General features: G+C 41.3%; 1 protein-coding gene across 1 annotated transcript in view; it reads right to left on the bottom strand.

The window, feature by feature from the left end:
• Nucleotides 1-14,814, bottom strand: part of Nek10 (NIMA related kinase 10) — a 183,720-nt gene that overhangs the window by 118,975 nt on the left and 49,931 nt on the right. Inside the window, exons 15-22 of the mRNA XM_060390990.1 lie at nucleotides 13,935-14,012; nucleotides 10,500-10,564; nucleotides 9,141-9,243; nucleotides 8,928-9,056; nucleotides 8,281-8,418; nucleotides 5,733-5,778; nucleotides 3,460-3,581; nucleotides 3,239-3,341 (exon numbers count right to left, since the gene is read on the bottom strand). Coding sequence (XP_060246973.1) covers nucleotides 3,239-3,341; nucleotides 3,460-3,581; nucleotides 5,733-5,778; nucleotides 8,281-8,418; nucleotides 8,928-9,056; nucleotides 9,141-9,243; nucleotides 10,500-10,564; nucleotides 13,935-14,012 — 784 coding nt within the window. The remainder of the gene's footprint in view (nucleotides 1-3,238; nucleotides 3,342-3,459; nucleotides 3,582-5,732; nucleotides 5,779-8,280; nucleotides 8,419-8,927; nucleotides 9,057-9,140; nucleotides 9,244-10,499; nucleotides 10,565-13,934; nucleotides 14,013-14,814) is intronic.

Raw genomic sequence — 14,814 nt, 5'->3', positions numbered from 1 at the left:
ATAAAACTGAAAAGCTTCTGTAAAGCAAAGGACACTGTCAACAGAACAAAATGGCAGCCTATAGACTGAGAAAAAGATCTTTACCAACCCTACATCTGACAGAGGGCTAATATCCAAAATAAATAAAGAACTCAAAATATTAAACCCTAACAAACCAAATAATCCAATGGGTTACAGAACTAAACAGAGAATCCGCAACACAGGAATATTGAATGGCACAGAAACATTTAAACAAATGTTCAACATTCTTAGTCATCACGGAAATGCAAATCAAAACGACCCTGAGATTTCACCTTACACCCATCAGAATGGCTAAAATAAAAAACTCAAGTGACAACACATGCTGGAGAGGATGTGGAGAAAGAGGAACCCTACTCTATTGTTGGTGGGAATGTAAACTTCTACAACTACTTTGGAAATCAACCCGGCACTTTCTTAGACAATTAGGAATAGTGCCTCCTCAAGATACAGCTATACCACTCCTAGGCATATACCCAAAAGATGCCCCACCATTCAAGAAGGACATTTGCTCAGCCATGTTTGTAGCAGCTTTATTCCTAATAGCCAGAATCAGGAAACAACCCAGGTGTCCTTCAGCTGAGGAATAGATACAGAAATTGTGGTATATTTACACAATGAAATACTACACAGTAACTAAACACAAAGAAATCATGAAATTTGCAGGCAAATTAGGAGCTAGAAAAGATCATCCTGCCTGAGGTATCCCAGAACCAGAAAGACATACATGGTTTATACTCATTTATAAGTGGATATTAGCCACATAATAACTATATTAAAGTCTACAGACTTAAAGAAGTTAAATAACAAGGAGGATTTTAGGAAGGGATGCTTATTTCTCATTCAGAGGGAGAACTAGAATAGATACCAGAAGTAGTTGAAGAGAGGGAACAGGATGGGAGCCTACCATAGATGTTCTCTGAAAGACTCTACCCAGCAGGGGATTGACAGCAGATGCTAAGGCTCACACCCATACTTTAGGCAGAGCATAGATAGTCCTAGGAAAGACTTGGGAAATAGAAGGTCCTGGAGAAGATAGAAGCTCCATAAGAAGACAAACAGAATCAACAAATCTGGGCCCATGGGGGCCTGCAGAGACTGATGCACCAACCAAAGACCATGCATAGAGGGGACCTAGACACCCTGCTCAAATGTAGCCGATAGGCAGCTCAATGTCTATGTAGGTTCCCTAGTAAGGGGGCTGGCTGTCTCTGACATGGTCTCTGTTGTACTCTCTTTGATCACTTCCCCCTGGTGGGAAGGCCTTGCCAGGACACAAAGGAAAAGGATGCAGGCAGTTCTGATGAAACTTGATAGGCTGGAATCAGATCGTAAGGGAGGAGGGTTCCCCCTTTCTGAGAAATAGAGGAGAAGGATAGGGAAAAAGAGGGAGGAAGGTTGGGACCTGGAAGAGACAAGGAAGGGGGCTACAATCAGGATATAAAGTGCATAAATTATTAAAAAATAAACTGAAATTTAAAAAAAGAAAGAAAATATTTCCAAGTGAGTTTGCACTGAAGGTTTACCTAAAGAGTTTCTATTTTAAGTTGGTTTTATTTTTTTAAACAAACACAGTATGTCTATTTTTGAAAATAAATTTCAATCCTGATTTTTAAATACGTGTGGGTAAGGAAAGCATCCATTTGGAATGGCCTCAGGAGTACTTATTATGATCGGAAAGCAAGTGAAATGTTGAAAGTCCCTCCCATCGGGGAGCACTTAGGGCTGTGTCCTACAAACTGGTGTCTAAACTATCTACTGAAAGGTCGATAGTTTTTTTTGTTAATTTTAGTTATTTTGTTAATTTTTTTGAGATTTTTAATCACATCACTTTCTCCTTCTCTCTCCTCCCTCCAAAAATTTCCATATACCCACTCTTTGTTTTCTTTCAAATTCATGGCCTCTTTTAGTCACTAAGTGTTGTCAAATACATATATGTATGTACATGTACATACATGAATATTTTTATACAACCTCCTCTTATTTTTAAATGAATCCCTTTATCATCCATTCATGTAGAACTTGCTGTGTTCTCCAGCACCTTCTCACAGTAATACATAGATAAGCCTAAATTCTAGCAGTGGATTCTAAACAATCTTTTCCTGTAGGTATCTCAGAATCAAACTGTATAGAGACAGACAAGTCTATGGGAAAAGGGCCTCCCCTTTGTAGCTACTGAACCCTAACTACTCTAAACAAGAAGCAAAAAAAGCTTAGGAAAAAAACAGAAGAAAAGTAATACATCATTCTAAACTAAAAAGTAGCTCACCACGGAAAGTCAGAAAAATGTAGTGGTAAAAGTAAACCTTCTAATTTAGGATGATTGTATTTTTTTACTTATTCATTTATTTTTTGGAGACAGGATTTACATAGGCCTGGCTGGTCTCATATTCAAGGAAATCCACGTGCCTCTGCCTCCCCAGTGCTGAGATTAAAGGTGTGTGCCACCATGTCCTGTCTTAATGAAATTTGCCCTACTGTTATAAGCCTTCCTGCTACAGATGAAAACGCCAAACAAACAAAGAAACAATTCGTGTTAAAGAGTACAAATTGCTGTACTTTTATAGGCCTGGGAGTCTGACCACTGTAAGACGGACTGTGATAAAGTGGTTCAAAGCATCATGCTTAATCAGCAAAGCTTCTGCCTATGAGGTAGAAAGAAAAACTCAGGAGGCATTAATTGAGGAATTAAATTCAACAGAGAAGCATCCTAAGAGTACTGTACTCTCTCATAGGGCCAACAGAGCTATCCGGAATAGCATCGTCACTGTCCAATATTGTGTGAACATTATTCTCTCGTGGATGTGAGAAGTAATTAAAATTTAACAGAAGCATTTTGTTTGTTTGCTTTTTTGTTTTTGATCATGGGTGTCATCTGGTATAGGTTAGCCTCAAACTTACTATGTAGCTAAAATAGGCCTTGAACTCCAGATCTACCTGCCTCCGCTTTCCAAGGGCTGAGTTACACAGTGTGCATCCATACACCCAGCTCCAAATTTAATAAAATTTAAGAGGTCATTTCCTTAGCCACACAGACTGCCTTCCACTTGCCCAAAAGTATCACGTGCTCAGTCCTCACGCCACTGGACAACTCGGAGAGAACATTTTCATCCATACCAAAAGTTCTACTGGCCGTAAACCATGGCCCTGAAGCGTGGTTCTACTCTGGACTAGTATTCAGAAATCCTTGAGTTAAAAAGTTGAAGACCCTTATACTTACTAACTGTCACTTTGTCCTTATCTCCCAGCATAATGTTGTTTGGGGTCAGATCTCTATGGACAATCCTCTTCTCCTTGTGTAGATACCGAAGAGCTAAGCACAGCTTGAAATAAGAATAAAAGCAAATTTGGTTCACGTTGTATACATAACCAATGGCACATCTCTAAGGCAGCTCAGAACCTTGTTGTATAATGAAAATTTCAATGAAAGGTGCAATGTACCTGTATAAATATTTTCCATAGTCTTTCTTCCGTGAAATGGTGCTGTTTTTCCTTCAAAGAACTAAAGTGCTCTCCAAGTGGGGCTCCTTCTATCAGCTCCATAACAATATACAACCTGTCACCTATGCAAAAGAACAAAAGGGTCACAGAAATTTAAAGTCAACACACTATCCTGGAACAGCTTCACAACTTAGAACCCATGCTTCCCAAACTGTGTGGAGCACAAAACTGAAAACTTCATGGCAAGATCCAGTGAACTCTGATCCAGTGGAGCACAGAGCTGGCCTTGGGGCCATCACAACCTATCAGTGGACTCAGAAGGGGGCAGGGAGGAGATGAGGGAAGGAGGGTGGGATACAAGTGAATGACCTGTGATTAAAATAATAAACAAATAAATAGTAAGAAAACCACATTATAAACTGCATTTCATACAGTCATATATATTATATCATAGAAACTTATCCTAGGACCACCTGAAATCACTATTCAGTCCCTCTTGAGCAGGAAGCCCTGGACTCTGATTCCAGTTTATGGTTTACAAAACTCAGTTAACTAACGCTTGTGGGGTTTTTTTGTTGCTGTTCATTTTTGCCAACCCTCCTCTAAAGCCAATCTGAACTATTAACAATGCTATGTGGCAAGGGTCTTTTCTGACTGTTGGATATACACAAAATACACACATGCAACAATTTATCTGCAGAGAACAGACACATCCCATACTGCCGTTCAGCTGACTTCTCCATTGCAACCTTACATTGCACCATGAAAGCATGCATACTGCGCCTCCTGTTGGCTCTCATGGGACTGCAAATCATGGCTAAATCCTGTTACTTAATGTCTCTCTTACAGACAGTTAAATCTCCGAAGTTTCACAATACCAAAAGGTACGTATTGTCTGCAATTGTAATTTTAATTACAGCTTTATTTTCATTACTTCACTTATAGCCTTCTTCATTGTAGTTTATAGCCTGATTATCATATTTTACATATTTTAAGTTACCTCCAATTCATATCAGAAGCTGTTAGGATTTTAAGGTGTTTTGGTTTTGTGATGACTTGTATTTACTTTTTCAGTGTAAGACAGAGGCTAATTCTGATTGCTTTAATTACAGGAAATTACCTATATATTAATAACTAATAACTAATGGTTATTAGTTATTCTCTATTAGTTATTAGTTATAGGTAATAACTAATGGTTATGGAGCCAGGATTTCATCTAAGTCATAGAGAAGTGAAATGTGTAAAACCAGAACAAATGCCTCAGTATAAAAGATGTTTTTTTTTTTGGTTTCTTTGAACACAGGGTCTCTCTGTGTAGCCCTGGCTCTCCTGGAACTCACTATGTAGACCAGGTCGGCCGTGGATGCACAGACCCTGCCTCTGCCTCCAGAGTGCTGGAATTATAGGTTCGCACCATAGTACCTAGCTCAGAAAGGTTTCTTTTTTTTTTTAAGATTTATTTATTTACGTACAGTGTTCTGCCTGCATGTACACCTGCACAGCAGAAGAGGGTACCAGATCTCATTATAGATGGTCTGAGCCACCATGTGGTTGCTGGGAATTGAACTTAGGACCTTTGGAAAAGCAGCCAGTGCTCTTAACCTCTGAGCCTTCTCTCCAGGCCTCACAAAGTTTTTTTAACATTAGCATTGGTAAAGCAGAGGCAAGTGAGCCCCACAGCTACTCCCTCCCACGAAATACTTAGGAATTTTATGTTACAGGTTGTTGCATTCAATACTTACTTCATTTATAAACAAGTGACTGAGCGGCTTTGTCTAAATTTTTGGCTGCCCGCTCCATCCCATTGACAGGAAACAAGCCAACCAGCCTGTAGGCTCAGCCAGGACTCCGTCGCCACCTGGTGGCACCTACTGAATTTTGTGAGAAAAAAAATGCATCTGGAAGGCAGAGTCCAACCCGCCTTATTTGGGGATAGAAAATGCCACTGGATGTACCACAAACTGCCAAGAGCTTGCAAAACAGAAAACATCATTCTTTAGTTTCTTTTTCTCTTGATCCTATCCACTCCTTTTTTTGTACAATAATTTAATTATTTTGGTTTAGTAACACCGTGCCTTTATGTGATGGGGATCAAAATATCTTAACTATTTTCAGATCATCACTTATAAAATTATTTTGCTGCCTAAGAAAGCAATGCTTTTTAGTGATAAAATTGTAAAGAAAATAGTTGAATGAGTTAATTTTCCAACAATATAAGCGTGTATAAGTAACAAAGATATGTTTCCTTAAATAAAAACACAATTCATACTTACTTTCCAAAAATGTTTTATAATAACGTACAACATTGGGATGATAAAGCTGTAAGGAAATAAACAATTAACATTTATCAGAATGTTTCAAAACACAAGGGTTTTTTTCATGATTATTTACATTTTGTAAGTTATGGCTAAGTCTAAGACTGTCCCCTACCATTTAAGATTGTATTTTAAAATACCTTTTAAAAATTGTATTGCTTTTAAGTGAATGAAATGTCAATATCCTCCATGCTTTTGTGAATGAGGCTAGAGGTCACTGTGTTATGCCCAGATCTTAAGGTCCCCAAAGACCACCAGGAGCCAGACCAAGTATGCAAGAGCAAAGAGCTTAAGCACAGTCTCTCCATCACAGTGGAGCAGAGAGGAGAGCCCCTAGCAGCTGCACGGCAGGGTTTTAATTTGGGGTGTGAGCAAGACCAGGGAATTCCCAGCTTAGCACTTACACAATTGGATGACATTTAGCAAGGGCAAGCTTATTACACAGTGATTGGCTAACATAACTAACTTTGAGCAAGCTATCTATAGACCCCAGGAATGTTAGGAATGTTAGGACCGTAGGCTGCCCAGCACAGATGCCCCACCCTGAGATAAGCTACCTTCCTATTCTTGCGGTTATCCTCAGGTTGTTCCTTGGGTAGGGAATTTTATGGCCTGGTTTCTGGGACTGACGACTTTTGGGGGAGGAGGTTAGGCCTGGTCCTTTCAACTGTACTTCCTAACATAAAGTGGAGAATTTTGGAACTAAACGGTTCCTTAACAACTTGTTTAGCATGCTCTGCCCTAAAGTTGGGCCTCAACTACATGTGGAGGGGGACCTGCTTAAAAGAGAAAACTGATGTGAAATGTTTGCAACTTTTTATCTAAATTGTGGTTTCTGGGTAAAGTCTCATTTCAAAGTGATTTGCACCACTGTGTGGCCCCTCTGAGCAGGGCCCAGCTAGCTACTACCGTGAAAACTCAGCAGGCTCACAGCCAGTAGCAGCAGAAGGTGTCACCAGGAGATGCAAGGAACAGGGAATGAATAACACCAACTTGTCCCACTCCCTCAGGACTGTTATTTGTAAGAAAGGAGACCCACTGCAGTGTGAGGCCACTTCTATAAGCCAGTGTGGAGCCTCTCTGGCACTGCAGGTTGATCATCATCTCTTAACAAATAGGATCCCCCATTCCAGCCTGTTTCTACTGCTTCCTTAATCCATTACTTCCTTCTTTTAGGCTCAGATGACTTGTTCCCACAGTGAGGGAGCAAGTATACAATCATCAGTGACCTCAAAGTCTAAGCAGAGGCATTCTCACTGGCCTTTTCTTAGGAAATCCACTTAAACAAATTTAGTACCTGAATCAGATATAAATATATATTCTATGTATTTATAACATAAATATATTAATATAATATAATATATTTTATATACTTATATATGTGTGTGTATATCTATATATATCAAGTGACCCTAGCTCTAAGCCATGTGGGACCAAGCCTTAGCTCATGAGCAAGGGCACATCCAGCTTAGGGACTTACTCAAAGCATTAGATGAAAGTCACATTCAAAGCTGGTGCAGTCAGGATATGATTACTTTGTGGAATGATGGATGACTGCTTATAACCTAGTCCATTAAAGTATAAACGTCAACAATGCCATTACTGATGAATTTTATTGTAACTTAGTGATGTCAGACTGTAGGTTTCAATGAATAAAGACCATGTTTGTGCTTCAACCAGACACTGATCAGATATGAATACAGAGAAAAGAGAACAGTGAGGCTGAGCATTTTCTGGGCTTAAATAAAGAAAACACATAAATAAGGAGAACTGGAAAAGAAGGCAGCTTGTTCACGGATCACAAAAAGAAATCCCATTCTCTTCTGTGTCTTTTTCTCAAATAATCCTTCATAACAACAACTAACTGAGCTATTACATCACCCCACCATATACTCCTCGTGCTAATAAAAACAGCACTGGGCATAGTGAGGTACACCTTTAATCCCAGCACTGAGGACAGGGGGTCATAAGAAGGGCGAGCTCAAGGTCGTCCTTGGCTTGAGACCAGCCTAGACTACCAAATGCCTACTCTAGAAAAGAGAAAGGAAACAAAACCCACATTTAATAAGCCAAAGTTGAAGGATGTCAGCAGTTTGGCTCTACTTGAAGTTGAGGATATCTTTCTCAAATTCCTGTGCAGAAGCTCCATAGTCAGTCACTGACTTTGGGGTGTCTTTCTCTTATCCTTGCGCAACAGTGCAGCAGCTAAGCGCATGTCCTGTGAACATGGACTGTGCTCATAACGAAGACAGAAGGGCTTCTCACATATGCTGTGTCCTGCTTGTAAGCTCAATTGTTTTGCATCCAAGGTCCTGCTATAAACTTCTGAAAGAGTTTCCATGGCTCAATAACAAGCTTTGTGGAAAACACTGGTAAAAATACCACTGCACCAATGTCCATTGTTTTACATTGAACTGGCTTATAACAGTGTGGAAGGAAATGCAGAATAGCTCAGCCTCAGTGACATTTATGTCCAAGGCATTGCAGAAATAAGACACATATTTACCTGCTCCTTAATTATTGTCAATTCAGAAACAATGTTCTTCACACTGCTATCCCGGTCTTTCTTATCCTTCCCAAATGCTGGGTTATGTAAATTGACCTCCTTCATTGCTAAAAGATTTTGACCACTACGCTTTCTAACCTAAAATAAGAGAAAAAAAATAATTAAATACTCTGATGAGAACTGAGGGTAAGACAAAGACAGATTAACTAGAATAACAAAACCACACAGCTAACCAAGCCATAGCATCAGAGTCTAGCTGCCTTTACGCTAAGCTGAGCTCAGAAATCTGTTATCTTCTGGTCTGGTCCCTGCTTCAGTACTCGGTAGGATTTCACTGCAAAGGTGCAGAAACACTGGTGTACATTTATAAAGCATGCCGTGCACTGGGACAAGCTATTTTGACCATTTTCCTGTGATAGTTAAAGGATGCCCTGTCTCAGTGGGTGAGCAGTTACTAGAGCTGAGAGCCAGGGCAACACCCGCAGAGTTACTGCTCCCTGTTGGACAAAAACAACCATTCTCATTTTTATCTCTATTCATCCTCTGGTTTTCAATGACAAGGACTCCATTTAAAATGACTGTAGACATCCAAGTGTGGTTTCAAGTTTGTTTTGAAACACGAGAACTCTATCCTAGGGCAGAATCACCTTATAAACACAGCCAAAAGCTCCGCTTCCAAGATGGTCCAACACAGCATAGTCGCCTATGTACTTCAGCGGTGCTTTCTTCTGATTGATGCTTTCAATATTCTCAGCAATTTGCTTCAGTTCATCTTCCTAACCATGTCATAAAAGACAAATGGGCTGCTGTTATTCTGGCCATAGAGCAGCCTGCCCAAATAATGAAAACTCAAGACTTACCAATAGTAAATTCAACTGTGATACCAAGCCTTCGTAAGCACTGATGTCACGAATATAATGTCCTATGTCGATGAAGATCTCAAACAGGTCGGTGGGGAAAAGTCTACAGAGAAACACACACACACTTACTGCGGAGCTTGGGAACAATGAATCTTTGCTTTTGTTTCAGATGCAGCTCACTCACCAACTAACCCTAGCAACAAATCCAACTTCATTAGGCTATCAGCAGAGTAAAGAAATAATATGCTCTGGCTTATCATGCAAATTTACACGGTGGCTGTATCTCCTGCAGAGTAAGTAATGCTCTAAAGCTCCCCTGAAAGCACTGCGCTGTAGTTACCTGCACTGCACTTAGAACTGGGGAGTCATGGAGCTCACATTATCTGTTTTTATGGCAATAAAAGACAATGTAGCTGAAACATTATACAGAGGCTTTGTTGTAACTTATGTGGGGGTACAGACAATAAGCATCTTCAAAGAGGATGTTTGTTGGGTGTTGACTAAGGACTTAGCATGTATATCAAGTCATTTGTGACAGTTCTAAACTTAGCTCCAGGATGTAAATATTCTCTTAATTTTCATTTTTTTAATAAAATACTGGTAATTGAAAAAAATAGAATTTTGCATTTACAAAGTACTAGCTTCAATGGCCTCTTAAAATGTTTGGGTTCACCAAAATGGATGGGTTTGAGCCATGAAATGAAAGTTTATAAAAAAATAATTTTCCCTTCTTTCCCCCTAAATTCATATATCATAGCAACAAACAACGTAGAGTGATCCATGCATTCTCAGCAAAGGATTTGATATGGTGTCCAGACTTCCCTCATCGATAAAGTTGTGGTGAGCCTGTGAACCTGGACTGGTCTGACTGGTGTGCATGCTCTCCTGTGTAATGTGCCGTTTCCTAGGGCCTGTGTTTCCCAGACTCAGCACTCACCTCTGGCCCAGCCCTGGTCCCCAGCCTATCAGGAGCACCTAAACAAACTCTTGGTTTGTAAGGGGAGATGACCAGACTAACTTTGGAATTTCTTAATGGTCAAAACCAAATATGTGCTTTGATTCTATCCTTTCAAGATCTTAATATCTTTCGCTAAAACCAGAGCCTCAGCAGTTACATGGTCTGTGGAGAAGTCGTACTGGGGCAGCCAGTGGTCACATGACCTATGAGGTGGCTGCAGGAGCTGTGAATCTGCGCAGTCTGGAAAGGTATGGCTGGCATGAAAGCATTGTCTTGCAGTCTGGAAAGGTATGGCTGGCATGAAAGCGTTGTCTTCCCAGCATCCTGAGTCAAGAGTGTGAAAGCAGGCTGGCTGAACAGAGCTTCAGCTTAGGCATCGCCCACATCACCCCAAGCCGTACCTTTTAAAGAGCGGCCTGTTTCTTTCCATACTGAAGAGAAACCGCAAGGCTCTAAAAGCGTAACACTGGGAAAGGAAGGAGAGCATGACTCGTAAAGGGCAGCACAACAAATGAAAACATTCTCAGTACAGAATTACCAGGAAGCGGAGAGTACAGAGGCTTCCCTGTGAGTGGCTGGCCTAAGCTGCAGGCCAAGCTCATAAACAGACCGAGCAACCACCAACCCTTGGGTCCCTTTCCCGTCTGCAGCGTTGACGCTGCAGCACACTGGAGATGTGGCCCTGCTTACTCCACAGAAATAATATTCCGCTGCCAAGGAAGCCAAACGCCCAAAGACTTGGAGGAACTCGAGGCTCACTGTCTCCTAGCTGCTGCAAACACCACACTATTCACCACTGGCAACTAGGGTACATGAAGACAGTAACAAGCATGCTGCATGCAAACCTGACAGATTGGTCTCCTGAATACAATTCTTAACCATTCTCCAACTACAGCTACTGACAGTCAATCATTAGATGGCTTTGAAAGAGGCCTGAGTGCTTTACTGAGAAAAACAAATTTCTGGGGCCAGCAAGATGGCTCAGTGGGTAAAGGCATTTGTTGTCAAACCTAATGAATGGCCTGAGTTTGATCCCCAGGACCCACATGATAGAAGAAGAGAGCTAATGACCACAAGTTGTTCTTGGATATCCACACATGCTCCATGGCACAACTGCTTACACACATGATCACACACAAATAAATAAATGCTATATATTTTGTAGATAAAGAAAAATAAACTTCAGGGAGTTAAGAGAAGGGGGAAGGAAGAAAAAGGGAAGGGATGGGAAAGAAGAGGATTGGTGAAGAGACACAATGGAGAGAAGAAATGAGGGAGGGAAGGTGTACTGGTTAGTTATATGTCAAGTTGACAAAAGCTAAAGTCATCTGAAAGGAGGGAATCTCAATTGAGAAAATGCTTCCATAAGATCCAGCTGTATGGTATTTTCTTCATTGGTGATTTATGGGGGAGGGCCCAGCCCATTGTGGGTGGTGCCATCCCTGGGCTGGTGTTCCTGAGTTCTATAAAGAAGCAGGCGGGACAAACCATAATTTGCAAAGCAAATAAGCAGCACCCCTCCGCAGCCTCTGTGTCAGCTTTTGACTCCAGGTTCCAGACCTGTGTCAGTTCCTGTCCTAACTTCCTCCAGTGATAAATTACAATGTGAACATGAAAGAAAATAACCTTTCCCTTCCCAATTTGTGTTTGATCATGGTGTTTCACCACAGTAATAGAAACCCTAACTAGGACAGGAGGGGAGGGACAGGGAGAGTAGGCAAGCCAGTGAGCGGGTACACCACGTCACAGACGACCAGTGACGTGATTGTGGTCTGCTGAATTGGAGACCTGGGATCATTTCATGAAACTGATGATCTGAATGTAGAAGGCCCAAACAAAGCTGCCCAGAGTCTGACAGAGAACAAAAGCGACGTGAAGGGACCTAGAGAAATGGGTGGAGACAAGGGAGTTTGGAGAACTGTATTCTTGGAACCCTTTCCAGCTGGAGTTTTAAAACCTCTCTTGGCTTAACAAAGCTCATGTTCATGATGGCTGACTGCCTGTGCTGTCCAGGGCAATGCTGTGAATCTGAATGCACTAGAGAAAGCCCAGCATTCCCGGGTTCTCATGGTAGCTCTCCATACCCTTTGCCTAGCTGCACACAGCAGGACCAAGAGTCTATGCAAGAGTTGGGCACTATGTTAGATAACAATATTAAAGCCCCTTTTAAAATGATCTTCTTTTTGAACAGATACCTAAAAACATGGAAACTGTAAACAAGTGTGGGAAAGTATATGCTGTCTTCACACACATGGGCATTTTATGTTGTGTGAGGTGGAACATGCACATGCTCAAACACTGACCTTCAATACTGTTCTATTCCCTCTTGTGACTTAGTAAGAATAATAGACTGCAACTCCATAAGTGGCTTTTGTCATTCTAGTGTCATGGGACACCCCTAATGCCCACTCCTCAGAAAAGCTCAAAGGAGCTACATAAATGGGTTTATTATTATTACTATTATTATTATTATTTATTTTTAAAATTATTTTTTATTTTTATTTATTACAATTTATTCACTTTGTATCCCAGCTGTAGGCCCCTCCCTACCCCCCCAATACTACCTTCCCTCCCTCTTCCCCTTCCATGCTCCTTCCCCAGTCCATTGATAGGGGAGGTCCCCCTCTCCTTCCATCTGACCCTAGCCCATTAGGTCTCATCAGGACGGGCTGCATTATCTTCCTCTGTGGCCTGGTAAGGGACTGTTCCTCCCACAAGGGGGAGGTAATCAAAGAGCAGGCGACTGAGTTCATGTCAGAGACAGCCTCTATTCCCCTTCCTAAGGAGCCCATTTGGAGACTGAGCTGCCATGAGTTACATCTGTGCAGGGGTTCTAGGTTATCACCATGCATGGACCTTGGTTGGAATATCAGTCTCAGAAAAGACCCCTGTGCCCAGATTTTTTCGTTCTGTTCCTCTCCTTATAGAGTCCCAGTCCCCTCCAGGTCTTTCTATCCCCCTTCTTTCATAAGATTCCCTGCACTCTGCCCAAAGTTTGGCTTTAAGTCTCAGCATCTGCTTTAATACCCTGGGTAGAGTCTTTCAGAGGCCCTCTGTGATAGGCTCCAGTCCTGTTCCCTGTTTTCTCCCTCCTCTGATGTCCATTCCATTTGCCTTTCTGAGTGAGGATTGATCATCTTACCCAGGGTCCTCCTTCTTGCTTAGCTTCTTTAGATGTACAGATTTTAGTGTGTTTATCCTTTATTATATGTCTAATATCCACTTATAAGTGAGTATATACCATGTGTGTCTTTCTGCTTCTGGGTTTACCTCACTCAGGATTATCTTTTCTAGGTCAGTGAGTTTCTTTTTTGCCTTTGGCACTCTGTCCCAGGACACACAACCCAAGCTCCTCACCATACCACCCAAGCACTCTACCCTGCTGATACCCCTCCTGTGGACATCCCATCCTCCCTGGAGCCCAGAGGCTTCCTCTTTTAAATTCCTTCATATCCATCAAAGACATCTCCTGGGCTTTCCTTTTCAAAGGCAAAATATGGGTGACTTTGGCTCATGTTTAAAGAGGACAACCATTTTTCCATTGTTGTTATATTCTGATATATAAAGATGTTCTTTAAAAGTACAACCAACTGATGAACAAAGAAGCCATTGACTAAGCTACCTATGTCACGTCACACACAAAGGAGGTGTGGGCCTTTCATCTTTTTTGGAGTCATTGGTTTTCACACAGACTCCATCACCACACAATTGGCTTAGAGTTTGCATAGGGCCAGTGCTAACCTAAACAATCCCCAAAAGTACACATTATTTTATTAAAGGCTCCCCATATTTCAGTATCTTGACATAAAAAAAAAAAACACAGACAGACTTATTACCTGTAGTAGATTAGTTTTTGCTGCATTCTTTTGTTTATTTGGTAAAATTAATTTTGCTATTATATATACACCATTTTCCTGGAAAAATAGAGAGGTCATATTAGCACTGATCAGTAGCAATGGGAAGAGATAAGCATTCAGAAGCAGTAAAATAGCCTAACAATAGCATAAACAAACAGTAAGAACAATACTAAAAATATCAGTGCAATAGTTTTATATGCCAAATACTTCAAGCAACCTTCATTTATTTCAAGGCAGAATTATATAATAATATTACATAATGAGCTACATAAAATTAAAGTGATTTAAATATTATGAAAAGGAGTGTAGAATATGAGCAAGCAGAATAAAGGAATTCAGACATCTTTGTATTCACACAGTGGGGCTGGAGTGATAGTACAGTCCATGACGAGCCTGCCACACAAGCATGAGGATCTGCATTCAGTCCCCAGGGCAGTGCTAAGCTGGGGGAAGAGGCTCGCTTGTTATCCCAGTGCTGAACAGGTGGAGGCGGGGCACCCCTGTGTATCACTGGCCAATCAGTCTAGCTGAATCAGTGAGCCCCATGCCAATGAACCACCTTGCCTTGTAAGCAAGGGTGGGCGATGGAAAAGGCAGCTGGCAACACACTGTTGCACACACTGTTCCTGCCCACGACCAGAGTTTGGTCCAAAGCACTAAAGCTGGTGACTCACAACCACTTGTAACTCCAGCTCTGGGGATCTGATGCCCTTTTTGGCTCAGGAGCACCCGCACTGTCATGGACACAGACCCACGCGCAGACATACACATATCATACATGTATCATTTTTTCATCTTATTTTTTTCAAAAAGTAGACATCTCCTGATAAATGGCATCTCTGGCCTCCACATAAACATC

The sequence above is a fragment of the Meriones unguiculatus genome, chromosome 9 (genome assembly GCF_030254825.1).
Source record: "Meriones unguiculatus strain TT.TT164.6M chromosome 9, Bangor_MerUng_6.1, whole genome shotgun sequence".
Classification (NCBI taxonomy): Eukaryota; Metazoa; Chordata; class Mammalia; order Rodentia; family Muridae; genus Meriones; species Meriones unguiculatus.
The sequence above is the reverse complement of the archived record's forward strand: the minus strand, read 5'-3'. Positions and strand labels throughout refer to the sequence as shown.